General features: G+C 49.0%; 1 protein-coding gene across 1 annotated transcript in view; it reads left to right on the forward strand.

Annotated features, from left to right (window-relative positions):
• The window catches only part of CCNJL (cyclin J like), a 54,058-nt gene that overhangs the window by 14,285 nt on the left and 13,049 nt on the right, over positions 1 to 26,724 (forward strand). Inside the window, exon 2 of the mRNA XM_057749138.1 lies at positions 13,532 to 13,745. Coding sequence (XP_057605121.1) covers positions 13,532 to 13,745 — 214 coding nt within the window. The remainder of the gene's footprint in view (positions 1 to 13,531; positions 13,746 to 26,724) is intronic.

Here is a 26,724-nt window from a genome sequence, read left to right on the forward strand (position 1 = left end):
AACTGGGTGACGTAAAACAACAGAAATTTATTCTCTCACAGTTCTGGAGGCCAGAAGTTAGAAATCAAGGTGTCTGCAGGGTGGTGCCAAAGGCTCACAGGAAGGATGCCTCCTTGCTTCTTCCAACATCTGGTGGTTGCACAACGGCCCTCCTTGGCATTCCTTGGCGTGTAGCTGCGTCCCTCCGTTCTCTGCCTCCATCGTCACCTGGCCCTCTTCCTGTGCTTGTCTTTGCCTAGTCTTCCCTCTGTATGTCTGTGTGTCTCTGTTTTCTCTTCCTATAAGGACACCAGTCATTGGATTAGGGCCCACCCTAATCCAGTATGACTTCGTTTTAACTTGGTTGCATCTGTAAAGACTCTGTTTCCAAATGAGGTCATGTTCTGAGGTTCTGGGTGGACATGAATCTGGCGGAGATGCTATCCAACTCAGTATCGGGGGGGGCAGCCTCCACGTTTCAGTAGATCCCCTGGAGATCCCAGTGCCTGTGATCGACTGACCACAGTCGCAGAAACCCAGGTCACTGGAGACCAGCGTCCCAGCTGGAGCGAGTGGGGGTTACTGGTGGTGGTTACCCTAAATGATGCGTTTCAGGCTGCACAGTAGGGTCCGGGTGCCCAGGAGAATCAATCAGAAGGAATCTGGAAATTGGGGAGGGGAGCTGGAAGTGGGGAGTGAAGAGCTTTTGAGGCCACTGCCTAAGAATGGTGACCCAGTGGGAAAGGAGGAGAGATTCAAGGGTTGGACCTGTTGCAAAGAACCAGTGTGGAAGGGGGCATATCCTGACCTCTGCTCTTAGGTGATGGAGGGCGTGGGAGAATGAGGGGCACCCCCAGTCGAGAAGGTGTGGGGTATGGTCATGTCAGGAAGCTGCTGAAGGGAGCTCGGAGGGAGGGGGGCATTTTAGGGAAAGGTTGTGGGTGTTTTCTGTGGGGGGTGTTGGCAGAGCTCAGTGGTGGTGGGAGGGGGGCCACCCCAGGGCCCAGGGGCAGGCAGGCATGCCTATGTGCCCAGAGGGCAGTGGCTCTGTCTGCTGGGAATGAGAAGATATGTTTGGAGCTGGCCCTCCTGCTGTTTGCAGAGTTCAGGGGGCCTGTGAGAGATGGGGTGGCTGGGGGTGACCTCTCTCTCTGCTGGAAGGAGGCTGCAGGCCAGACATCAGCGGGAGAGGATGTCACCAGCATTGTTGGCTTCATTTTCTGCAAGCCACCCTCTCGAGAATGTTGAAATAATGTTCCCGCAGAGAAGTTGATTCTTTACGGAAAATGCCTCCTCAGGCTTTATGAAGCAATCGGGTGAGAGGGGAAGGGAGGGGAGTGATCCTCCAGCTTTGCAGGGCCTCTCGGGTCTGTGGTGTGTCCTCCTGAGGCCTCTGAAGAACCAACCCACCCCCTCCCCTTTCTTTTTCCCTTTCAGTTTGCAAGTCCCCACTTCCTGTTGGTCACCTTGGTTACCCATGGTGTTTCTTCACGTCTTGCTGTTCTTTGTTCTCAGGCGGACTCAACCCCTGGAGCCGTTTCCCAGGCAGCTGGCCTAGCGCCTGGAGGCCCAGCCTCCCTCAGGAGGCAGCAGTTGGCAGCAGGGAGGGTGGGCATGGTGGGAAGCACGGGCGGGAGACCCAGAGTGGTTTTCTTTCAGTGGCTGGTGTGGGAGAGTGCTCAGCCATGCCCTGCACCTCTAGCGGGTTATGAAGCTGTTGTCACACTCAGAGCCGTGTCACACCCCAGGCCTGCCCGGCCAGCTCTTCCGATGTCCAAGCCAGTGCGGCCTTGGCCATTAAACTTCTGTGCCTCAGTCTCCTGGGTGCTCGTGTCAGTGACAGTACTTCTGCTTGGGCCCATGTCTAGGAGGTGGCTGTTGGGATGGAGAGCCTAAATTGGGTTAAATTGTCGGGGGCGTCTGCATGCAGAGAAACAGTGTCGGAAGGGCATATATTGGCAGTCGTACAGACAGTTATCTCCTGGTGGGGGGTTTGCTGTTGATTTTAATTTTCTTTGTACTCATCGTATTTTCTAAAATTTCTGTAGTGGTGAGATATTTTATAATCAGTTACGTATAGCATTATTTTGGAAGGAAGACAAACCTAAACTATCCCATGGAGCCCCAAAATGTAGTGTTAAGATCAGGGAGTGAGAAAACCCAGGCTCAGATCCATCCTTTGTGACCTGGGTGCCCTTCAGCGGGTTACTTAGCCTCTCTGAGCCGTCCATGTCTGGACACCTGGATGGTAGTGGTCCCCGTCTCATGGGCCTGTGGGAGGACAAGAGGACTAAATGCATGGGACCCAGTGTCTGGCAAATGACATGTAAGCTTTCAAATTTTATCTATAACACACACATATATATAATGGAAGCTCGTTTAAAACTAACATAACGAGCAATTCCAAATACTCACGAAGACCAGAGGGGAGGTACAAAACTCAGAGAGCTGAATTCCAGGGGAAAGGGAAAGCTGTCCTTGCCTCGGGGTGGTGTGTGCCTCAGTCTACCCCCGTAGCAACAGAGATTACCAAGGAGGAGCCAGGTCTGTGTTTACAGAGAATTGGGAGCTGCCAAAGTTATAAATATATATATATATATATATATATATGAGTTGGGATGGGGCAGGAGATTTAATCTTGGGCCCAGTCTCTGGACCCCTAAAGGCAGAGACTTTTTTTTAATTAATTAACTAATTACTTTGTTGGCTGCGTTGGGTCTTCGTTGCTGCGTACAGGCTTTCTCTAGTTGCAGCGAGCAGGGCCTACTCTTCATTGCAGTGTGCAGGCTTCTCATTGCGGTGGCTTTTCTTGTTGCGGAGCACGGGCTCTAGGCACTCGGGCTTCAGTAGTTGTGGCTTGCGGGCTCTAGAGCACAGGCTGAGCAGTTGTGGTGCAGGGGCTTAGTTGCTCCGCAGCATATGGGATCTTCCCGGCCCAGGGCTCGAACCCGTGTTCCCTGCACTGGCAGGCTGATTCTTAACCACTGCGCCACCAGGGAGGTTCCTCAAGGCAGAGATTTAATCTTGGGCCCGGTGCCTGGACCCCTCAAGGGGTCCTCTGAACCTACCCTCGGCTGCCTGGGGCTTCTGTGGCTGGTGTCTGTGGCCTCTTGTGCCCCTGCTAGGCTCCTAATACCATGGTCGTGTGGAAATTCTTGCCGAGGGCCATCCTGCAGGTGGAAGCTTTGGTTTTTAATATCAGCAAACTTTTCAGTTAATCTCTCGGTTCAGAATCATCCAGTCATTAGGCACTGAGCCAAGGATTTTCACCAATCTTGCCTTGCGGACATGCTGGGGTTTCATCTTCCCCAGCGCACCAGGGCCCAGCTGCCAGCACCCTATGGCACCATTTCACAGAACAAGCTCTCTGGGACATTGTTAGTCTGCCCCTCACAAAAGCATGAGGGCTGGTAGTGGCCTATGGATAAATAAATTTAACCTAGAGTTTCTCAAAACTATGTAAGTTTTTTCCTGAACAGATGTTTCAGGGCCTCTAATGGGCTAATATGTATGCAGTGTTTCCCAAACTAACAGCCCAGAGAACCCTTTTCTCAGGGGCTGATGTGTCAGGGAACGCATATCGGGAAGCATCACCTTTGGAATGACCAAGTATGGGGGGCATAATTTATGATTCTTAAAGCTCCCAGTCCTCTGTAAACACTGACCAGCTTCCTCCTGGGTTATCCTGTGTTGCTACGGGGTAGAATGAGGCACATGCCAGCCCGAGGCAAGGACAGCTTTCCCTTTCCCCTGGAATTCAGCATCCGCCCCACCCCCACCCCCATCCCAGCTCTGCTCCTGCACTGCCAGGCTTTGTGAGTAGTTGGAATTCCTCGACTAGATGAATAGTTTTATTCAGCCTAAGATCAGGAGCACCTCATTTTTTTCTTACCTTTTATTTCAAGTATTTGCCTTTCGCCAAAAGTTGGAGATTTGGGTATTGAGTTTCTCTTTTGTGTCAGGCTCTGGGGTCACTGAGCTGAACAAGACAGTCCGGTTGTCGTGATGCCTACAGTCAGGGATGAGGAAGGCTAGTGCTTGGACGGATGGAGGGATGGATGGGAAGTCCTGGATGCTCCGGGACTGTCTGACAGGAGCATGACCAGGGAACACTCTTCTCAGAAGTGACTTTTAAGCTGAGATTGGAAGGAAGAGTGAGTTAATAGTGAGGCAGTTAGAAAGTAACACAGTGCGGGACACCCAGGGGTCAAGTGAAGACTTCCCTTCTGCCCCTAATATGAGAAACCAGGGGTGACTGGCTGAACTTTGACAGTGCACGTGACCTTCAAAGCCCTACGAGGTTAGCCTCAAAATGATGGCAGAGGCTGTGTGCGAGGGGCACACGCTGGATTTTCTCCCCCGTCTGTCCTGCAGCGGTGACAAGCTGGGGTCCCTGCCCAGCAGGGCTGGCCGTGGGCTTGGGGTCTGTCGAACTGCACTTGGGGCTGGCCTTGCCCGTGCTCCCAGGCACATCTGAGCCCATCACAGGTGCAAAGGGTTTGCTACCTCTGCCGAGGTCAGCACCTCTGTGCTGGGGGTGGGGGAGGGGGAAACCTGGAATCCTCTGAAGCCTCTCCAGGTAGCCCTGCTGCCTCTGTGTAGCTCAGTTTGGGGCTTCACGTCGGTCACGCTTCACTTGTCCCTGGCCTCTCTTGGAGCCCTGCCCCTCTCAGGTAATTCTCTTTTTGCTTTGGAAACCTCAGGCAGAGCTCTTGGGCAGCAAAGAGAGTGTTTCTAAAGGACTCAAGTCTGTCCTGACATCCACCACCTTCGTCTCCCCAGAATGGCACCTCTGGTCTTCTTGGGGTTTCCCATTTGGGGGCCGTTACCCCACAGAAGGGTGCAGGACCAGGTAAGGGAGACCTGGGGGAGGAGGGCAGAGAAGGCCCCAGGTGGAGGAAAGATCCCCCAGGTGGTGTTTGCTTGGGTCGCACCTGTGTTCATCACAGAACACTCCATTCATAGGTTTGTTCACTGATTCAACAGGTAGTCATTTGCCCTGTGTGCCAGGTACCAGGGGTACAGCTAAGACCTGGAGAGAAGTGGCTCCATCCCTCCCGGAGATCACATTGTGGGTGGTGGTGAGGGTGGAGGACAGATGAACACTTGAGTCAGCAGTAAGTGCTGATTGTGGGGGCGTTGCAGTCTCAGAGGAGACCAGAAGGAAGAGAGCTACAGCCCAAATGTCCAAAATCAAGGTCTAGTTAAGTCACAGCACAACCTTACAGTGAAACTCCAGGCTGCCATTGAAACCAGAGATTCTGATGCTGTCTGAAGGGGGAGGGGACATGCTTGTAGATGAGGATCCCGTTTTGTGAAAGTTTGTGCAGAGAAACATCAGAAGAATCCATGTGAAATGTAATAGTGCTTTTCTCTGCACCAGGGATTATAAGTGATATTTGTTATTCTTTTTTTCTTTAGAAAATTTATCAGTGAACACATAATTAGTGAAAAGAAAAAACAAACACTGCTTCTGGGTAGTGCCTTGGTGGGTTCTCTGCATCTTGTGAGGATGAAGCAGGATATTTGGCACGGCACCGGCAGGGGGGATGCTGATATTAAAGGGCTGATTTTGTCAAAGCGATGATGCAGGCTTGCCAGGGAATCTTCTGGGATACGGTTTGAGCTGGGCCTTAATACAGTGGGTAACTAGTGCCTCTCTCTCCATTTTTTTCAGACTGGAAATACAGTCATTGAAATAATAAAGTGAATGTTTTTTACATTGAATGTTTAAAAAAAAAAGCTGGGTAGTGTTGAAAAGCTTGAAAGTAAAAATCACATGGGATCCCAGCCCTCTGAGATAACCACTCTTTAACCTTTTGCTGTATATCTAGTAGTTTTTTCCTAGTCCGTTGTTATCATTTTTTAAAATACAGTAAACTCTTGAGATAGCAAAAGCAGCGTTTTTTTTTTTAGGTGGATTCCCACCCCCTCCAACCCCATCTCGGCCATCTGTCCTTGTGCACCCACCTGTAGGTGTACCTGAGGCACAGGTGCTCTCCCATCTGGCTCAGGTGATAAACGCCCAGAGCTGGGGAGGGAGTTTCAGGACGCCTCTGCCCGGCCCTCCACCCCCTCCTCATCGGTGCCCTCCCCGCAGCCTCTGTGCCTGTGCCGGCCACACTGATGCTGCCCCTGGCCCCACTGTGAGCAGGGTCACCCTGTCTGGCTGGTTCTCGCCCCCTTTCCGCCCTCGCCGGCGGCTGCATGCCTGCCAAGTGCCTGCCTAATCCAGGAGAGCTTCCTGAGCCGCGCCTCGCAGGCTGCTCTTTTGTTTCTGGAATCCAGGCCACTCAGTGCTCAGCGGAGGGGCTGGCTTCATGCACCCGGCTGCTGTAGCCTTCAAGCTGACTTAGGTCAAGAGTGCTTGGGGAGGAATGCGATCCTTAGAGCAAAGCCCTTGTAATGAATGCCTTTCCCCGCTAATTGGGTTAAGGGAGTAATCAGCTGGACTCTCAACTAAACAGGGTAGGCACGCTGGCTTCCCGCATTGTTGTGCATTTGCCAAAGAATCACCCTGCTCGGAGGTGCAGCGGGGAAGTGAAGGCTCAGAGCTCCTAATTCAACTGCGGGGCTCTGTAGAGCTCGTGGGGTGGGCAGACTTCCTTTTCTGCACAGCTCCCCCAGACCCAGCTATAAACCCTCATTCCACCATACAAAGCAGGTTCCTTTGAGAGCCCAGCAGAGGCAGATAAGCTCAACTTATCTGGGGTTCGATCGCCCAGTTTGAGGGAAAGGCCACTAACGCCGTTAAGTGCCAGATGCTTTACATTATGGCACCGTGACCCCCGTTGTTCAGATGAGGACACTGGGGTTCAGAATTCACATGCCTCAAGTTAGTAAGTAGTGGAGGTGAGATTCCACCCCAGAGCTGCCTGACCTGCTCCCCCATAGGTGGCAGGGAGGGGTGTATTTGGAACAGGGAGGGATGTCTTTGTGTTCATCCCTATTTTTTGTAGTTGACTTTATGTTTTAGGGCAGTTTGAGGTTCACAGCAGTATTGAACGGAAGGTACAGAGCTTCCCCATGTACCCTGGCGTCGCCCCTCCCCACATGCACAGCCTCCTCCACCATCAGTAACCCCCACCAGAGGGGTTCATTTGTTACAACCAGTGAACCAACATGGACACATTATTGTCACCCAGAGTCCACAGTTGACATTGGGGTTTACTGTTGGTGTTGTGCATTCTGTGAGTTTGGACAGGTATCCATCATTATAGTATCATACAGAGTAGTTTCACTGCCCTAAAAATCCTCTGTGCTCCCCCTGTTCATCTGTCTCCCACCCAACCCCTGGCAACCACTGATCTTTTTTCACTCTCTCCATAGTTTCTACTTTTCCAGAATGTCACATAGTTGGAGTCATATAGTCTGTGGCCTTTTCAGCTTGGCTTCTCTCACTTACTAATATGCGTGTAAGTTTCCTCCATGACTTTTGGTGGCTATTCATTCCTTTTTACTGATAAGGATATTTTTTTGAGCACCCACCCCTGTGCCAGGCTCTGGGCACTGGGCAGATGGTATCAGCAAGGTGGACGTGGCTGCTGCTCTCTGAAGCTAGAGTTTAGCAGGAAGAGACACATAGATAAGTAGATACCTGGCCACGAAGAAGCGCGTGCTAAGGGAGAGGACAAGGGGAACCTGATTTAGAATGATGAAGGGTCAGAGAAAGCCTCTCTCAGGAAGTGACGTTTAAACCCGTGTCTGAGGTTTAAACAAGCAGAGATGGGGGCTGGGGAGCACCGCAGGCAGCCGTTGTCCCAGCTTTCAGACGCCTGCCACCCTGGAGGGCAGACTTTTCCAGGAAGCCCTGCCTGCTGACTCCTTCTTGAGCTGTTGTTGCCTGTTCCAAAGGTCCCCAGCTTTTTCTTTTACGCAGCGATGGCTTCCTGTGAGAATCTGCTCAATCCAGTGGGCCGTTTTCTCAGGGGAGAGTTCAGAGGGAAGACCTGCAGCGTGTTGCTTTGAGCTTCCCTCCACACGAGGGAGAGTCCAGAGGGAGGGAGTGAAGCTTGGTCGGGCTGAGCTGAGCTGAGCTGCGAGGGAGGTCAGGACATTGCATATCTGACTGCTTGTGTTTGGGGCCTTTGAACCGCTTTGATGAGGGCAGTGTGGCCCAGGCCAAAGGTCACTTGGCTAATTTCCGGCAGCTGCTGCCTGCGGAACACCAAGGATCTGTTACTTCTTGTCCAGAGCCTTGGAGCCCCCTGCTTAGAGGAATTACCCAAGTAGGCTGCAAGCTTGTGGGGGCTGTTGGAGGGTGGGGAGGGGGGCCTGTTGTTAAGGGGGCTGCGGCCGCACAGTGGCTGCTGCTACAGCTGTCTGGCTGTAGCCCACAAGCCCGGCTGAGAGATCTTCCCACGTAGATGTTCTGCTCGTGTCGGTGCCCTGCTCTAAACCCTTCCATGGCTCCCCATTGCCCTCAGGGCAGGCCGGATATCTCAGCAGGACATACAGGCTGGGACCCTGCCCAGCCTTGCCGCCTGCTGTGCTCAAGCATGCACTCCCTCTCCGGCTGCTCCGAGGGCTCCAGGTCCCACAGACGGGACACCAGTGTGGCCTTGCCGGTGCTGTTTTTCCTGCTGGGCTTCCTTTCCTTCCGGTTTCTTCAACAGGTTAATTCCTAGACATCCTTCCCGAGTTTGGCTACACCGGTCTCGTCTCCTTGAAGTCCCCACTGACCTGCTACCCCGTACAGATGGCCACACCCTCCCCTGGGCCCCGGGTGGTCAGTGCTCACCACTGCAGTCCCTCCCTTCTTCTCCCCCTCCCTTCTTTCACGCCTTCACAATTCAGTGTCGGGCACCTGCCCAACCATGTCCGCGTCACGCCAGGGTGGTGGCAGAACAAGCACAAGCAAGAGCAGGCGCGGACGCCCCCCTCGAGGCTTTCCACGGTGGCCGTGTGAACCTGTCAAACCATGCAGGTTATGAAACACAAAGAAGTCGCATCTTTTCCGTAAAGAAGTTTAGATTTTCTCCATGATTCAAATGTCTACAAATAATAAATGCTGGAGAGGATCTGGAGAAAAGGGAGCCCTCCTGCACTGTTGGTGGGAATGTAAATTGGTGCAGCCACTATGGAATACAGTATGGAGATCCCTCAAAAAATTAAAAATAGAGTTGCCATATGACCCTGCCATCCCACTCCTGGGCATATAGCTAGAAAAGACAAAAGCTCTAACTCAAAGATACATGCACCCCAATGTTCACAGCAGCACTATGTACAATAGCCAAGACATGGAAGCAGCCTAAGTGTCCATCCACAGATGAGTGGATAAAGAAGATGTGGTGCATATATACAATGGAGTATTACTCAGCCATGAAAAGAATGAAATAATGCCATTTGCAGCAACATGGATGGATGGATCTAGAGATTATCATGCTAAGTCAAGTAAGTTAGGTTAGAGAAAGACAGACAAATATGTGATATTGCTTATATGTGGAATCTAAAAAATGATGCAAATCAATTTATTTATAAAACAGAAACACAGTCAGAAAACAAACTTATGGTTACCAAAGGGGAAAGGGAGGGTGGATAAATTAGGAGTATGGGATTAATAGGTACTACTGTATATAAATATATAAACAATAAGGATTTACTGTGTAGCACAGGGAACTATATTCAATATCTTGTAATAACATAGTGGGAATCTGAAAAAATATGTATATGTTAACTGAATCACTTTGCTGTACATCTGAAACTAACAAGATATTGTGAATCAACTATACTTCAATTTAAAAATTGTTTATTAAAAAACAGATTTTCTCTGTAATTTAAAAAATAGGTTGAGAAAAAGGGTTCGTTAGAATTCTTCTAGTCTCAGATCTAATATTGCTAGTTAGTTAAGCCCTGAGGTTATAGGACTTTCAGTTTCTTCATGTGTAATGTTAGGGACAGGAAATAATTGATTCAGGCTTTGGGCACTTTCCTTGAGCACAGCTTTAGGGTTACTAAGAGAGCTGTGTTGTGGCCTCAAGGCTCTGGGGGAATAAGCCAGAAGAGAAGAGACCCCAGCATGAAATCTCCACCAGGCTTCGCTTTCAGAGGGCAGACCTCTCCTCTGTCAGGGAAGATGAGCTTTCCCAGTGACCACAGCTTTCCACTGTAGTGTTGATCATGGTTTGGAATTTTTTTTTTTTTAAGGTTTGTTTGTTTGTTTATTTATTGGCTGCATTGGGTCTTCGTTGCTGTGCATGGGCTTTCTCTAGTTGCGGTGAGCAGGGGTCTACTCTTCTTTGTGATGCATGAGCTTCTCGCTGGGGTGGCTTCTCTTGTCATGGAGCACAGGCTCTAGGCACAGGGGCTTCATTGCTGCATGCAGGCTTCCTCTAGTTGCAGAGAGTGGGAGCTACTCTTCGTTGCAGTGTGTGGGCTTCTCATTGCGGTGGCTTCTTTTGTTGCAGAGCATGGGCTCTAGGTGCTCGGGCTTCAGTAGTTGTGGTGCATGGGCTCAGTAGTTGTGGCACACAGGCTTAGTTGCTCTGAAGCATGTGGGAGCTTCCCGGAGCAGGGATCAAAGCTTTATCCCCTGCATTGGCAGGCAGATTCTTAACCACTGTGCTGCCAGGGAAGTCCCATGGTTTGGAATTCTGCAGTTGCCTGTTCTTTGATGGCCATCTCTTTCTCACTGGACCATAAACTCTGAGAGTGGGTGATGTGTCCATCTTATTTTTTTATAATAGGTTTATTGAGATATAATTCACATACCATAAAATTCACCCTTTTGAAGTATGCATTCAGTTGCTTTTAGTGTATTCACAGAGTTGTGCAACCATCCACACTGCTAATTTCACAACATTTTCATCATCCCTAAAAGAAACCCCATATCCATTAGCAGGTCCCCCCTGCCGTTAACCACCCCACCCACCCCCAGCTCCTAGCTATCACTGATACACTTTCTGTTTGTATGGATTTGTTACTGAAAGGGGGACCCATTCCAGGACCCCAGCACGGGCTCTTGTCTAATACTCGGAAATGAATTGTCCGAGGAGACACATGTCCTTACAAAGCAAAGGGCAGAGAACAGCGGGATAAGGGAGCCCAGGAGAACTGCTCTGCTGGGTGGCTTGCAGTCTCGGGTTTTATGGTGACGGAATTAGCTTTCCGGGTTGTCTCTGGCCAGTCGTCTTGCTTGTGCCCATATTTGGTCTGAATCAGGGTCCTTCCTGGTGGCGTGCGCATCTCTCAGCCAAGATGGATTCCAGCGTGAGGGTTTCTGGGAGGTTGAGATTGGCAGCACACATTATGGGCCGGCGTCTCCTCCCTCCTTCTGGCCCCTCCCGTATTCTCCTGGTTAGTTTTCAGGGGCAGCACCGCATCCCTTATCAGGACCTCCTGTTGTGAGACAACGTATGCAAGAGGTTATTATCCTCACTGGCCAAAGCAGGCAGTTTTGGTCAGCGATTCCCTAACAGATTTTCCTATACTGGACATTTCATATAAAGGGAATCGTATGATACCTGGCCTTTTATGACTGAATTTTTTTTCACTTAACATAAAACTTTCAAGGTTCATCTACGTTGTAACACACATTAGTATCTCATCCCTTTTTGTGGTCTAATACTGTTCCATGGTATGGATAAGCCATATTTTATCCCTACATTCATCAGTTGATGGACATTTGGGTTGTTTCCGTTTTGAGGCTGTAATGAATAACGCCTCTATAAACATTCCAGTGCAAGTGTTTGTGTGGTCATGTGTTTCCATTCTCTTGGGTGTGCACCAGGGGTTGGAATTGCTGGGTCATGTGGTAACTCTGTTTCACATTTTGAGAAACTGCCAAGTCATTTTCCACAGTGGCTGCACCATTTTACTTTCCCACCAGCAGTGTATGAGAGTCCCAGTTTGTCCATATTCTCACCAACACTTCTGTTTTTTCTTTGTTGCTGTTTTTTTCTTTATAATAGCCATTCTAGTGGATGTGAATTGGTATCCGATTGTGGTTTTGATTTGCTTTTTCCTAATGATTAGTAATGTTGAGCATCTTTTCAGGGGCTTATTGGCAATTTCTATATCTTCTTTGAAGAAATAATCTATTCAGTCTTTTGCCCATTTTTAAATTGGGTTGTTTGTCTTTTTATTGCTGAGTTGTAAGTAGTTCCTTATATGTTCTGAATCAGTCTCTTATTGATCTATGATTTCCAAACATTTTCTCCCATCCTGTGGGTTGTCTTTTTACTTTCTTGATGGTATCTTTTGAAAGTTTTAAATTTTGAAGTCTAATATATGTATTTTCTTCTTCTTTTGTTCCTTCTGATTTGGATGTCATATCAAAGGAAACCATTGCCTAATCCAAAGTCAAAAACATTTGCTCCTGTTTTTTTCCCTAAGGTTTTATAGTTTTAATCTTACGTTTAGGCCTGTGTCTGTCTCATTCCAGATTGTACCTCCTGTGCCTAGAATAATGTCTGATGTACAGGAGGTACTTGATACTGAGTGAAATGAATGAATTGGTATCTTTTGAATGAGTGAATGAACAGCTATCTTCTTGTCTCAGAGCTGTTGCTACTTCAGTAAAGCCCCAGGGTTAAGAGAGGGCATTATAACACTGAGGACAGGCACCAGTTTGTTTTAATCTCCTCCCCCGGTGAACCTACCCTTAGTGGGCTTTCACAGTTCCTTTTCTGGCAGCTTTTCTTTTCCTGTTTTTCCTCAATTTTGCTTCTCTTTAGTTTCCTATTTGACAAAATGTTGCTAAGACACTTCCTAAATAAATTGTGTCTGGTCTACTTTGGTTAAATTGTAAATTTGGTAGACATACAAGAAAAATTTTTCCGTCATAAAAATCTTGGTTGGATGACATTTGTCTTGTTGGTTTTTCTTGTGTTAGACTAATAAATTCAGATGACACAGCATTGTATATATTAACAAAGGAAAAGTGGGTGGATGTATGATGTCTGGATGTATGATGTCTGGAACTTACTTTTAGAAAAAAGTGTGTGTGTGTGCAGAGAGAAAAGGTAAAAATGTCAACTGATGAATCTGGGTGAAGGCTACTGGGGAGTTCTTTCTACTCTAATTTTAACAACTTTTGTAACATTAAATTTTTTCAAAACAGTGTCTCTCACAGTTCCACTCACAGAGGGAATTAAGCCAAGGGCCCTGAGAGGTTGCTGTGCGCTAGGTGCTTCGCATCTATTTTTCATTTAATCCTCAGCTGTTGAGGAGAAAACAAAGATGAAGGCAGGTTGACCAAGGTCGTACAGCCTGGTTGAGTAGAAGAGCCAGAATTTGGACATGGGTCTCCTACTCAAGGCCTCCTACACGTTTTATGGCCTCAGGCATCGCAGATAGTCGACCTTTTGCTGGAAATGACCCACTCCTTCACCTGCCTCTGTCCTCATGTTCTTGATACTTTATGAGCCTGTGCTCAGTGAGGGCGGGTGGGAGACAGTCCAGGAGTTTCTAGAGTAGAGGGGCTGCTATCCTGGGACTTGAAGGAAAACAAAGAGCGTGTGGAGGGAGTTGATGCCCCCTCACCAGCCAGCAGGTGGGCTCCTGAGGCTCTCGGGAGGCAGCCCTGACCCCCATTCTGCCCTGCCTGTTCCAGGAGCTGAAGCTACCCGCCTTCCGAGCCCACTCCCCGCTCCTGAAGAGCCGCCGGTTCTTTGTCGACATCTTGACCCTGCTGAGCAGCCACTGCCGGCTCTGCCCCGCCGCCCGGCACCTGGCCGTCTACCTGCTGGACCACTTCCTTGATCGCTATAACATCACCACCTCCAAGCAGCTCTACGCCGTGGTGGTCTCCTGCCTCCTGCTCGCAAGTACGTGGAACCCGCTTCCTTCTCCGTGCCGTCTCCTACTCACTGAGCCCAGGTGCTCCTGAATCGTTCTGCGTTTCCGTGATCTTTGCATGTCTTCCGTGTTCCTCCTTAGCTGAATGCGAACCATAGTAATAAGCAACATTTTCTTTAGCATCTGTAATATACCAGGCCAAGGGATAAGGGTCATAGCAGCTTGATCTTAACGGATCCACGTGATGACCCTAGAAGACAGGTGCTTTTAGTACCCATTTCACCAAGGCACAGAGAGGTTAAGAAACTTGCCTTGGGTCACCTAGCTCATCTGTAGCGGACAGGATTTGAGCCCAAAACTGCATGCTGCCAGAACCTGCGTCTTAACCCCATGTCGCCTGCTTTCAGGCATAGGACCTCTGAAATTGCTGGGTGGAGCTCTAGCAACCACTGTTATTGGAGGTGTTTAGAAATGTGACAGTTTGTGTGGGGCCCAAGCAGGACCCATTATGTAGTCATCAGGCCCGGGCACAGCCCTCTTGGAGTTTGTATCTTCCAATGAGGCCTCACTAAAAATACAGCATGATTCTGACCATCTGTCTGTCTGCCTTGGTAGGAAATGAATATGCACCTGGTCTGGTCATCTGCTTAAAACAGTCTGCCATGCCACGCTGCCACTAAAAATTGCCCCCTGGTTTACCAGCAGTCTTAGAAGGACCCTCCGTCAGGGTCCTGCCTCTCTGACTTCAGGCCTTTTTCCTCTTCCATCCCTGAGTTCCAGCCAAGCCCCTCCTGTCACAGATCTTTGCACATGCTGTTCGCTCTGTCCGGAGCGCTTCCTCTTCCCTCCCCCTGCCCATCTGGTCCTGGTTAAATGGCACTCAGGCCCTGCACTCACATCCCCGAGAAAGCCGCCCCTGCTGCCTTCCGAGTGGTGTGTACATAAGGCGTCCCTGAGGGGCAGCCGCACCGCGTCATGGACGTTTGATTAACACCCACCTCCCCCACTAGGCAGTGAGTTTCAGGGAGGGAAAGGAGCACGTAGTAAGGCCTCAAAAAATATCTGTGGACTATCGTGCTTCCAGTGCAGGGGGGTCGAGGGTTCGATCCCTGGTTGGGGAACTAGGATCCCACATGCCACGTGGTGCAGCCAAAAAAATAAAATAAAATAAAATGAAAGTAATATTTGTGAACTAAAGGAAAGGATGGAGCCAGGGGTTCCCTTAGAGCTGAGCTTCCGTGCTTCTCCAAGTTTCCCTTCACGCAGAAGAGCCAGACACCCCAGAACGGCCAGCTGCCGTCCCATTTCCTTGACATCTGGTCTTTTCTCCTTGAGATTCAGTCAGGTTTTACCTTCTCCGCTGCAGTATGTTCCTGTCCCATTTTATTCTGTGGACCCCTTCCACAGTCTTTGACTCCCGTTGAGGCTTCGAGGAGACCATGCCCATCTTCTCCCGTGGCTCTGTCTGCCCTGGCATGCTGCTGCGGCCCTCCCGCACGATCACCCAGGTCCAGACACACGGCGTTAGCGTGTTCCAGTTCTGCCTTGTTCTCCGCTCTGGCACCTGCCACCTGCTGTTATCTATAATCCCTTTGGCTGCTGTGGGTTTACGGCCTCCCAATTTATGATTTTCTCTGCCTTGGGCAAGCTGGGTTTCCCGTGTTACACAGGGGAGCCTGTGTTGCCCGGAGTCCAGCCTGCTCGCTACTTCAAAGTCTCACATCAGCACGCGGCTCTCTTTTGTCTTGGGAGGAGCTGGGGGGCCTGCGAGACGGCCCCGTCCGCCCCGCCAGCGGAGGGCAGGACGGGCGTCGCATTTCGGGGGCCCTAGAAGAGCCTCTGGCCTGCCACCGTCTGTGATCTGTGGGCTGCGTCGAGGCCCCTGGGGGCAGGGGACTTGGATTTCCATGGGGCCACCGAGGCTCCCGGCGTCTGTCTGGGGAGCTGGGACCGGAGGCCCACACTGGGGACTCCTTTGTGCCGCTGCTGCCGTGGCAGAGGGAGGGGGCCTTTCAGACAGAGAGGCAGACGCCCCAACCCACACGTCTGAGGGCAGCAGCCAGCCTTGGGCGGCAGGAACAGATTTTTCAGGACACCTGCCATAGGCTCAGAGGCCCCAGGAAAGAAAAGTTTCCATGACAGCCTGAACTCCCATTCATTCCTCCCTCCCCTCCCCCAGGCTGTCTGTCAGCCACAGGGGGTCACCTTGCCTCAGGAAGTTTTGAGTTCTGCTAATTTTGTTGCAAATAATTAATTCTCAGGTAAGAAAGGGGACAGTTCTTGCCTCCAGCTGTCCGTTCTTAGGTTTATAAGCTGCTTCCAGGTCTTTGCGTAGACGGAACCCTCTCACCTACACACAACCCCTTCTGCCCCCATGAAACAGTGGCCAGTCAAGGACCCATGTCTTCAAGCCTGTGAAGGGAGGCAGAAAAGTAAGAGCTTGTGGGTCGTTCCATGGCAGACCAGTGGCAAAGCCACCCTTTGCCTCTCTGTGACCAAGTCAACTGCATTTCCTTCCTTAACCCAGGAGAAAATCCTACTGTAAATATAATCTAGATGTAAATATACCATAAATAGCTTAGAGCCACTCTCTTCTTTAGTCTCTCATCTTATATAGCACCCCTCCCTAACTGTCTTTTGGTTGTTGTTTAATTAAAAGGACAATTTGGGGCTCCCCTGGTAGCACAGTGGTTAAGAATCTGTCTGCCAGTGCAGGGGACATAGGTTGGATCCCTGGTTCGGGAAGATCCCACATGCCTCGGAGCAACTAAGCCCATGTGCCACAACTAATGAACCCACATGCTGCAACTACTGAAGCCCACGTGCCTAGAGCCTCTGCTCTGCAACAATAGAAGCCACCACAATGAGAAGCCTGCGCACCACAAGGAAGAGTAGCCCCTGCTCGCCACGACTAGACAAAGCCCACAGCGTAGCAATGAAGACCCAATACAGCCAATAAATAAAAATAAATAAGTAAATTTTAAAAAATAAAAAACAAAAGGACAATTTGACAACACAGACACCCTGCCACTTGCAGGTGAGTTGGCTTTGACAGTGCCACATAATAACTGTCATCCTGGCAGGGGCCCCTTCATTGCTTACTGATCCCTTTCTACACACCCAGCCCTCTGCCAAGCACTTTACACACACGTCACTTGGAAGCCTCACAACCAGCTTTTGTAGTCATGCTGTTATCTGACCATTCTGTAGGTTCAGAGAGGCCCAAGGTCACACAGTTTAGCATTTTGCTTTCTTTTTTTAAATTGAGGTAGAATTCATATCACAACATAGAATCTACCATTTTAACCACTGTAAAGTGTACAGTTCCGTGACATGCAGTACATTTAACACTGTTGTGCAGCCATCACCTCCCTCCAGTTCCAGAACATGTTCATCACCCCGAAAGGAGCCCATGTACCCATTAAGCAGTAACTCCCCGTTCCTCCCAGCCCCTGGCAGCCATGAATCTGTTCTGTGCCTGTATGGAGTTGCCTATTCTGGATATTTTATATGAAAAGGAATCATACAATATGTGACCTTTTGTGTCTGGTTTCTTTCACTTTGTGTTTTCAAGGTTCATCCATGTTGTAGCAAATATTTTGGCTACTAGGATCAGTGCTACTATGAATATTTGGATACCAATTTTGTTTGAACTCCTATTTTCAATTGCTTTTTTTTTTTTTTTTTGGCTGTGTTGGTTCTTTGTTGTTGCTGGCGGGCTGTCTATTTGCGGCGAGCGGGGGCTACTCATTGTGGTGCGCGGGCTTCTTGAAGAGCGCAAGCTCGTGGCACATGGGCTTCAGTAGTTGTGGCACATGGGCTTCAGTAGTTGTGGCATGTGGGCTCAATAGTTGTGGCATGCAGGCTCTAGAGTGCAGGCTCAGTAATTGTGGTTCATGGGTGTAGTTATTCTGCAGCAGGTGGAATCTTCCCAGACCAGGGATCAAACCTGTGTCCCCTGCGCTGGCAGGCGGATTCTTAACCACTGCGCCACCAGGGAAGTCCTATTTTCACTTCTTTTGCGTATCAATCTAGGAGTGGAATTGCTGCTCATATGTGGTTATTCTATGTTGAACTTTTTAAGGAAACTTGGAGTTTTGCTTTTGCCTGGTTGTTGCTGCTCAGGGATGACTGGGTGCTGAGTCTTTAGCCTCAGGGCATGGACCAGCCTGAGGAAGGAGAGAGGGAGGGAAAGAAAAACAGAAGGGCAAGAGGCATGCTCAGTGGCATTTTGCTAGGGTACCATGCCTTAAATGTAAGACCCTATGGTGATGATACAAAAAGTATGAGATACATTTTTATTGTTAAAAAAAAATCTAAAAGATACAGAGGCACGTAGTGTAAAAAAAATCAGTTTACCCCCAAATCCATAGTCCCATTCCCAGAGTTTGGTATGTGTCCTTCCAGATCTAGATGTACTTATGTATTTTCTTAATTGGGAAGATAAACCTATTTTCATTTCTGGGGGTGTGAGAGGGAATGAATCATAGATTAATAGCTGTATAAACTACCCAGTGAACAAAATTGCCAGATTCCCTCCCTTCCTCCTTTTTCCATTCCTTTTTTTTTTTTTTTCCCTTCCCAGCTAATCCCAGTTCCATCATACTTTCTCTTTGCAAACTTGTGTTTTCTTTCATTGTGACTTTTAGATCCCCACCCACCTCCCTGGAAAAAACAAGGGTTCTTAGTGCTGAGTTGGTGGGCCCGTCCTGCCCCTGGCTTCTGGTTTGTGAAAAGCAGTCCATCTGTTTCTTGGGATAAAGTTCTGACTTCCATATTTTTGTAGTTGAGCCTGAATCCAGTGCTGGCTTTCATCTCAGCCCTCATCCTCCTCCCCAGGAGAGGGAGGCATCAGGCAGGAGGGTGGTCCCATGGTCTCTACAAGGAAAGGACCCCTCTCTGCACATGGGTCCTCCTTCAGGGCAGGCTCCCTTAGCCTGGTGTGAGTCTGTCATGCTGCACTTTGCTTACCTGTAGAAAGGCCCATCTCCCCGCTGCAGAGTTTTAAAATTAGAAACCTCACTTGTCAATGAGGTTCAAAGAATAAAATTTAAAAATCTGTTGCTTCTATCTCACTCTCCAGAGATAACTTCTGGGAACAGTTTCTTACATCTTTTTCTGAAACCAATTGAGTATATTTTCTAGAAATGTTCTGTGTGCACACACACACATACAGTCAGCCCTCATGAGTCCAAGATTCTGTACTGGTGAATTCACCTACTCACTAAAATTTATTTGTAACCCAAGACCAGCACTCCTGGAACTTTCGGGGTCGTTCATGGACTCGAGCAGAGCAATGGAATTTGTGAGTTGCCTAGTGTGCGCGTTCTCCCCGGAGGTCGAACAAGGCAGTGCTGTGCTTTCTCTTTTTAGCCCTCATACTAATAACAAATAACAGGTGTCCTGTTTTTGCCCTGTTTAGTGCCATGTTTTCTCATTTTTCTGCTGGTTGGTGATTTTGTTATGTAAAATGGGCCCCGGCGGGGGCTATTTACATTGCCAACCTTTTTTTTTTTTTTTTTAACTGCTATAAACACTATGACAACAACTGTCCTTTTCCCTGCGTTTTCACACACTAAAGTATGACTGTGAGATAAATTCCCAGAGGTGGAATTGCTTTGCTCAGAGGTGTGTGCATTTAAGATTTGGGTAGGACTTCCTAGGTGGCGCAATGGTAAAGAATCTGCCTGCCAAGGCAGGAGACATGGGTTCGAGCCCTGCTCTGGGAAGATTCCACATGCCACGGAGCAACTAAGCCCGTGCGCCATAAAAAAAAAAAAAAAAAAAAAGATTTGGGTAGGTAGCGCTGAATTGCCTTGCAGAGATTTTCACCAATAGCTGAGGAGATCCCTTTTTTCTTTTCTTTTTTTTTTAATTAATGTATTTATCTATTTTATTTATTGGCTGTGTTGGGTCTTCATTGCTGTGCATGGACTTTAGTTGCGGCAAGCAGGGGCTACTCTTTTGGCGGTGTGCAGGCTTCTCATTGCAGTGGCTTCTCTTGTTGCAGAGCATGGGTTCTACGCGCACGGGCTTCAGTAGTTGCAGCACGTGCGGGCTCAGTAGTTGTGACTCACGGGCTCTAGAGTGCAAGCTTAGTAGTTGTGGCACATCGTGGGGTTAGTCGCTCCGGGGCATGTGGGATCTTCCCAGACTAGGGATCAAACCTGTGTCCCTTGCATTGGCAGGCGGATTCTTTACCACTGCGCCACCAGGGAAGTCCCCCCCTTTTTTCTTAAATTGAATTTAATATGCAGGAGCCTTTGGAACCATGCTTCTCCACCAGAGCAACACACCATAAGAAGAGGAGCAATGTCCCTCCCCCATCCTGGCCCCTCCGCACTGTCCACTTGGGGCTTCTGTCTGTGCTCCCAGCGGGGAGTGCATTTGTATCTCACCTCTCTGCCCTGTCCTTTCCAGGGTACCCAGGTGAGAAATGAGTTCCCAGACCAACTGCCTTTAAGGCTCCTTGAGCCAGAAATCAGTAGCCTTGTCTCTGAGGTCAGGTACCAAAAAAGGCAGTGCCTCTGAGCCTCGGGAGATTCTGGGAGAGGCCTTTCTCCTCGTAAACTGCCTCAGTTCCCCTCTCTCACCCTGCATCCCTCCCTTCCCCTGCCCCGCTTTGATTACTGAGAAGCAGCTTATTTGACAGCAGAATGGGGGGATGAGGTTGCCCCTGCAGAGATTTCAGAAACTTGAAAGCAGTCCTAATCCCTCCTGGATGTCCTTTCTAGACAAGGATGAAGGAAGGCACCCCAGCTCCCCCCAAAGTTAGGAATGCATGGGACCCCTCCAGGGTACTAATCGTTGGCAGCAGATGCAAAGGGGCAATTTTTCCAGGTGGCCTTGTTCAGGGGTGTACTTCACACAAAGCGTGAGACTTACAGGATTAAACCCAAATCTGCGAGGAAATGTGTCTGCCCCCATGCAGGAGATAATTTAACACTCCCTGCCTCTCCTGCAAGAGTTGCCAGCACTGAGCTTCCTCCCTGCCATGGTTTCACACTTCAGAATCCAGGATGGGCCTTACCTTTGATGTGTGTGCTTCATATGACCATAGTCTATTATTTCCTCCAAAAAGCTGCTGCAGCATCAGTGGTACATCCCCTAATTGGTGGCATTTCGGCGGTGGCCACACAGCACAGGGCCGACTGGAAACAGTGGTCTGTCACAGGAGGGCCACGCTGAGCAGATCTGGGCTCGGGGCTCCAGTGTTACTGCACAGTGAGTGAGGACATGGTGATTTTCTATTTCCTGTTCCCGTCTCTGCAGACTTGCAGGCTTAGAACTGTTTGGGGGGAGGGATTTTGTGTGATGTCTGTCAGACAGCTGGCTGGGCTGGAAACTCAGAAATCACACCATTTGCCTAAGCAGTTCTAGCGCTCAGACCCGTTTGGCCAAGGCCTGGGGTTTCTTGAGGGGAGGGGGGATCTTGAGCTGCATGGGTTCATTAATCATGCAGTGTTTAGGGGCCATTGACCGCACGTGGGTAAACCAGTTAAAAGTTTATTCCGCCTCTTATATATGCCAGACACTGTGTGCAGCCCCGGGGAGACGGGGGTATCTGCAGGGCCTTTTGTTGACACTGATTCATTCCACACACACGTACCTACGACGCGCTGAGCCTGGGAGACAGTGGGTCACGAAGCAGATCAAGTCCCCGTCCTCAAGAAGCAGCCTTCAAGCCAGGCGTGACCAGCAGGTCTCTGGGCACATGCCAAGAACAAGCCAGTCCCCCTTCTCAGAAAATCCACGTGTCCTTACTGTCAGGAGAGCAGCCCGGCTCACACAGTTGGCATTGGGCGCTCTCTCTGCTCCTCATGCTGCCTGCACTTTGGCTGCTGGGAGTTAGGTGTTCATCTTTATTTTGTTTTTATTTACAGTAACCTTGAACCCTCTCTGTAGTGAATACTCGTGTCCTGTAGTACCTTCTCCGCTCTTACGACCAGGATTGCATCATACACGTTCTCCTGCTAGTGCTGAAGTCTGAGAGGGCAGAGCTCGGAGTCCTTCTTCTTAGGCACTTGTTCCCCACACCGAGAGACTGTCCTCCAGATTAGAGCCCCTCCTTTCCTTGCCTAGAAGACCCAGGCTCCACGTGGTGGGGCATTCATTCCCCTGGTCACAGCAGCCGGTCCTCCACGGGGCTCGCACCACCTGTTGGCGTTGGTTACAGTCGTACCATCAGGGCAGCTTTCAGTTGGTTTTAAAACCCCTTCCAAATAGATAACTAACGAGAACCTGCTGTGTAGCACAGGGCACGCCACGCAATACTCTGTAATGGCCTATATGGGAAAAGAATCCGGAAAAAAAAAAAAAAAAAAGGTGGATATATGTATGTGTATTGGGCTGGCCAGAAAGTTCACTCGGGTTTTCCCATAACATCTTGCGGAGAAACCTGAATGAACATTTTGGCCAACGTGATATAACTGATTCACTTTGCTGTACACCTGAAACTAACACGACATTGTAAACTATACTCCAATAAAAATTTATTTCTGCAAGGCAGAAATAGAGACACAGATGTAGAGGACAAATATATGGACACCAAGGCGGGGCACGGTGGGGGGTGGTGGTGGGATGAATTGGGAGATTGGGATTGATATATATACACTAATATGTATAAAATAGATAACTAATAAGGACCTGCTGTATAGCACAGGGAACTCCACTTCGCTGTACAGTAGAAACTAACACAACATTGTAAAACAACTGTATCCCAATGAAAGAAAGAAAGGAAGGAAGGAAAGAAGGAAGGAAATAAAAAAATAAAAATGCAGGGAAATACCTTGCTACACAAAAGCCATCAACCTTGTTACAGAAAAGAGGCAATGCATGTTCAATACCAAAAAAATAAAATAAAAAAACCCACAAGAAAAATCCAGGTCCAAAGGAAATATGCCAGACTGTCCCCTCCCTGGGTGGTGAGATGAGATGATTTTTATGTTAGGAGTGCTTGCCTGGATTTTCAGGATGGTCTTCAAGGAGCATGCCTTGCCTTTTCCTACTTCCTAGTCTTGGACTAGGGCAGATACACATTCAGGAACCTTCTCTGGCAGTTACTTTGCCAGTTCTGGCTTCTAGGGGTCCATCAGTGGCATCTTGTCTTCTGAGAAGTTGAAACTGTTTTTCCTCAGAGGGAGAGTGATATTTGTTCCTTGTAGAAGATTAGAAAATAGAAAAAAATATAAAGAATAAAATAAGGACTTCCTAGGTGGCGCGGTGATAAAGAACCTGCCTGCCAATGCAGGGGACACAGGTTCGAGCCCTGCTCTGGGAAGATTCCACGTGCCACGGAGCAGCTAAGCCCGTGGCCACAACTGTTGAGCCTATGCTCTAGAGCCCGTGAACCACAACTATTGAGCCCATGTGCCACAGCTGTGGAAGCCCATGCACCTAGGGCCCGTGCTCCACAACAAGAGAAGCCACTACAATGAGGAGCCTGAGCACCACAGTGAAGAGTAGCCCCCATTCGCAGCAACTAGAGAAATACCGTGTGCAGCAACGAAGACCCAACGCAGCCAATAAATAAAATAAAATAAATAAGTAAATAAATTTATAAAAAATTAAATAAAATAAAATGGGCCAAAGACCTTAACAGATTCCTCACTGAAAAAGATACACAGATAGCAAATAAGTATATGAACAAGTACTCCACATCGTATGTCATCAGGGAAATGCAAATTAAAAAAAAAAAGAATAAAATAAAAACTCCTTGCAAACTCACTGCATTTTTTTTTTCTATAATCAGAATTTGGGGCTGGAGGGCAGATCCTGGCCTCAGTAATCATGGAATGGTTAATATTGATTGTTTATGCCAGGCAGTGTTTTGAATTTTTTGTGTGGATTTGCTTATTTAATCCTCAGAACAATCCTGTGAAGTAGGCACTGTTGTTTTCCCCATTAGTTGGGTAACTTGCCCATGGGCACACAGCTAGGATGGGGACCCAGGTGGCTGTCCCCCCTGAGCCCCTGCTCTCAGCCACTGCACAACAGCAGCCTTTGTCCCACATCAGATCACTTTCCTCCTTGGCTGTAGCAGGAAGACTCAAATCAGCAAATGGAGAGGTTGCTGGGAGATGCCTGGCTCCTCTGCTTTCCAAGTCTGCCGAGCCATGTCTTAGCTGACCCGGATGAAGACTTCAGCCCTAAGGACTGAGTTTCCCGTCTGGAAGTGGCTCCCCTTCTAACCTTGAGAGAGGCGGCCAGGTTGCCACCCTCCTCCCCCTTCCCCTCCCCCTCCGCCCTTCTCTGAGCAGAGAGGTTGGAACAACAAAGGAACCAGGGCCCCTGACATCCATGCCTTCAGCACCGCAGCCTAGAAGGACTCCTTCTCAGCTCTTCCGGCAGGCAGCAGCCTGGTCAGGCCCGGTCCAGAGCAGCCCCTGGTGAGCCGGGAGTGGGCATCCTGCAAAGCAGTGACCCTCGTTACAGGGGAGAACTCTCTTCCTCTGTTCCTGAAGCACTTGCTAGACCCTGGCCCCAGATGCCAGCCATGTACACGACAAGGGGCCACATCCCATGGCCCCTACTTTTACAGTCAGTGAAGTTACTTGGGTCCCTTGTAAAGAGAAGCACAAAGGAGCCTGGGCTTTGCTGGGGCCACCACGTGAAGTCATCGCACCAGTTGCTCCATCCTGAGATGGGGAAGTCCTTGCAGCCAGAAGGGAAGCCAGTGTGTGACCCAGCTGGCTGGATGCATTTTTACAGTTTCTTCCTGGAGAAAACAACCACTTGCAACCTCACCTCCATTCCACAGTTGGACTCAGGAATTGAGTCAGCCTGTCAGACATGTGCTTTCATTCATTCATTCATTCAGTGTTTATTGAGCTCTGCTCTGCCGGAGACTGGAGATGCAGCCGCCACAGAACAGCCTTGCTCTGTGGAGAGGAGGGAGGGAGGCTCTATGAGGCAGGGTGAGGACGGGGACCTGATCTGTGTCCCAGGCTCAGCAAACAGTAAGTACAGTGTGTGTGGAAGGAGTCTTCAGTGACAGGCACCGTGGACGTTCCTTCAGGGCATGTCTTTGTGTCCTGAGGAAGGAAGGGAGCTCAGCCAGGCAAGGTCCCAGCTTCACCTTCATGCCGTGTCACCCTGACGCCCAGGTCTGGCTGAGATTACAGGCTTGTTTCTGCAGGACATTTCCTAACCTCCAGATCCCTGCAGGGGCTGGGGATCTTGGATGCAGCGCATCTGCTGCGGGTCTCCAAGGAAGGGGGGTGGTGTGTGGCAGGCAGTCTCCCTGCTTCCCACCTGCTGTGGTCTTCACAGCTTCCTCCCTTCCCTGAAGACCACCCCTGGATCAGTCTTATAGCTGGAGGGTTTTCTTGCTCTGTTCCAGGCTTTCTCCCACCTCAAATCCTGTCCACAAATGAAGCTGTCATTGCGCCTGTGACCGTGACTGCACAGTCGGTCCTGAAGCGAACAGAGGTTTATAAGCAGTGCGTGTTCCAGTCCTTGTTGAGTGCTGGGCGCGCTTCTGTGTCATCCTCACCACGCTTTGTCTCCTCCTGTTACTCCCATTGCCCTGGCACGAGAGGTTGAGACTTGCCCCAGACCACACAGCCAATGAGTGGCTGAGCCTCCAGAGAACCCAGAGTGACTCGGCGCCGTGCTCACTCTGCCCGTCTGTGCTGCATTTCTAAGTCAAACAGCCTTTTGGAGGGTGTAATTTCCTGGCTTCTCCATCAGGTTGCTCAAAATCTGTCTCTTTCCTGGTTCCTCGGAAAGACACTTGTCTGCTGGAAATATGAGCAATGTCCTTTTGGGGACAAGTAGGAAGCAACCTTCTGGCCTCAATAACTACAAAAAGCCAAAGAGCATTTTTTTTTTTAATGAAAAGCCGATATGGGTGGAGGGGAGGCTATTCTTTTTTTTCTTTTATTTTTTAAATTTTCTAAAATTGAAACAGTTGATTTACAGTGTTGGTGTTAATTACTACTTTACAGCACAGTGAATCAGTTATACATATATATATATATATACACACATTCTTTTTAATATATTTTTTTCCATTATGGTTTGTCATAGGATGTGGAATATAGTTCTGCTATAGCGTAGGACCTTGTTGTTTATCCAGTCGATATATAAAAGCTTACATCTGCTACACCTGACCTCCCACTCCATCCCTCGAACACCTCTCTCCCCCTTGGCAATCACCAGTCTGTCCTCTATGTCCGTGATTCTGTTTCTGTTTCATAGATAGGTTCATTTGTGTCATATTTTAGATTCCACGTGTAAGTGATATCATACGGTATTTGTCTTTTTCTTCATGACTTCACTTTTTATGGTAATCTCTAGTTGCATCCATATTGCTGCAAATGGCATTATTTCATTCTTTTTTTATGGCTGAGTAGCATTCCATTGTATATATGTACCACGTCTTCTTCATCCAGTCATCTGTCGATGGACATTTATGTTGCTTCCATGTCTTGACTATTATAAATAGTGCTGCTGTGAATATTGGGGTGCATGTATCCTTCAGACCATGTGTTTTTCCAGATATATGTCCAGGAGTGGGATTGCTGGGTCCTAATGGTAGTTCTATTTTTAGTTTTCTGAGGAACCTCTGTACTGTTTTCCACAGCGGCTACACCAACTTACATTCCCACCAACAGTGTGGGAGGGTTCCCTTTTCTCCACATCCTCTAGGGGTGGCTTTTCTTTATTACAGAAAGTATCCCTGTTGGAGATTTACTCTTGCGACTTCAGTTCTTCCATTGGAAGAAAAAACTAAGTCTTGCTGATCATACGAATCTTTAGTGGAAAGGCTCTGGAATTAAATTACTAAATAGCATAAGCAAGAGGATTGATGGCAGTGAGTATTTGTGGAGAATAGGGTGGTGAGACGGGGAGGCTGCGGCTGGCCTGACACCCACATCCATGGGAGTTCCTGCGCCCAGGTAGATACACTCACTTTGGAGACTTTCTGGGATTGCGGGGATCTTTGTGACTGTATCTGAGATTTCCTGCTTGTGGTCTAGAAAGCTCTGGACTTTGGAGCCAGTA

The sequence above is a fragment of the Hippopotamus amphibius genome, chromosome 1 (genome assembly GCF_030028045.1).
Source record: "Hippopotamus amphibius kiboko isolate mHipAmp2 chromosome 1, mHipAmp2.hap2, whole genome shotgun sequence".
Classification (NCBI taxonomy): domain Eukaryota; kingdom Metazoa; phylum Chordata; class Mammalia; order Artiodactyla; family Hippopotamidae; genus Hippopotamus; species Hippopotamus amphibius.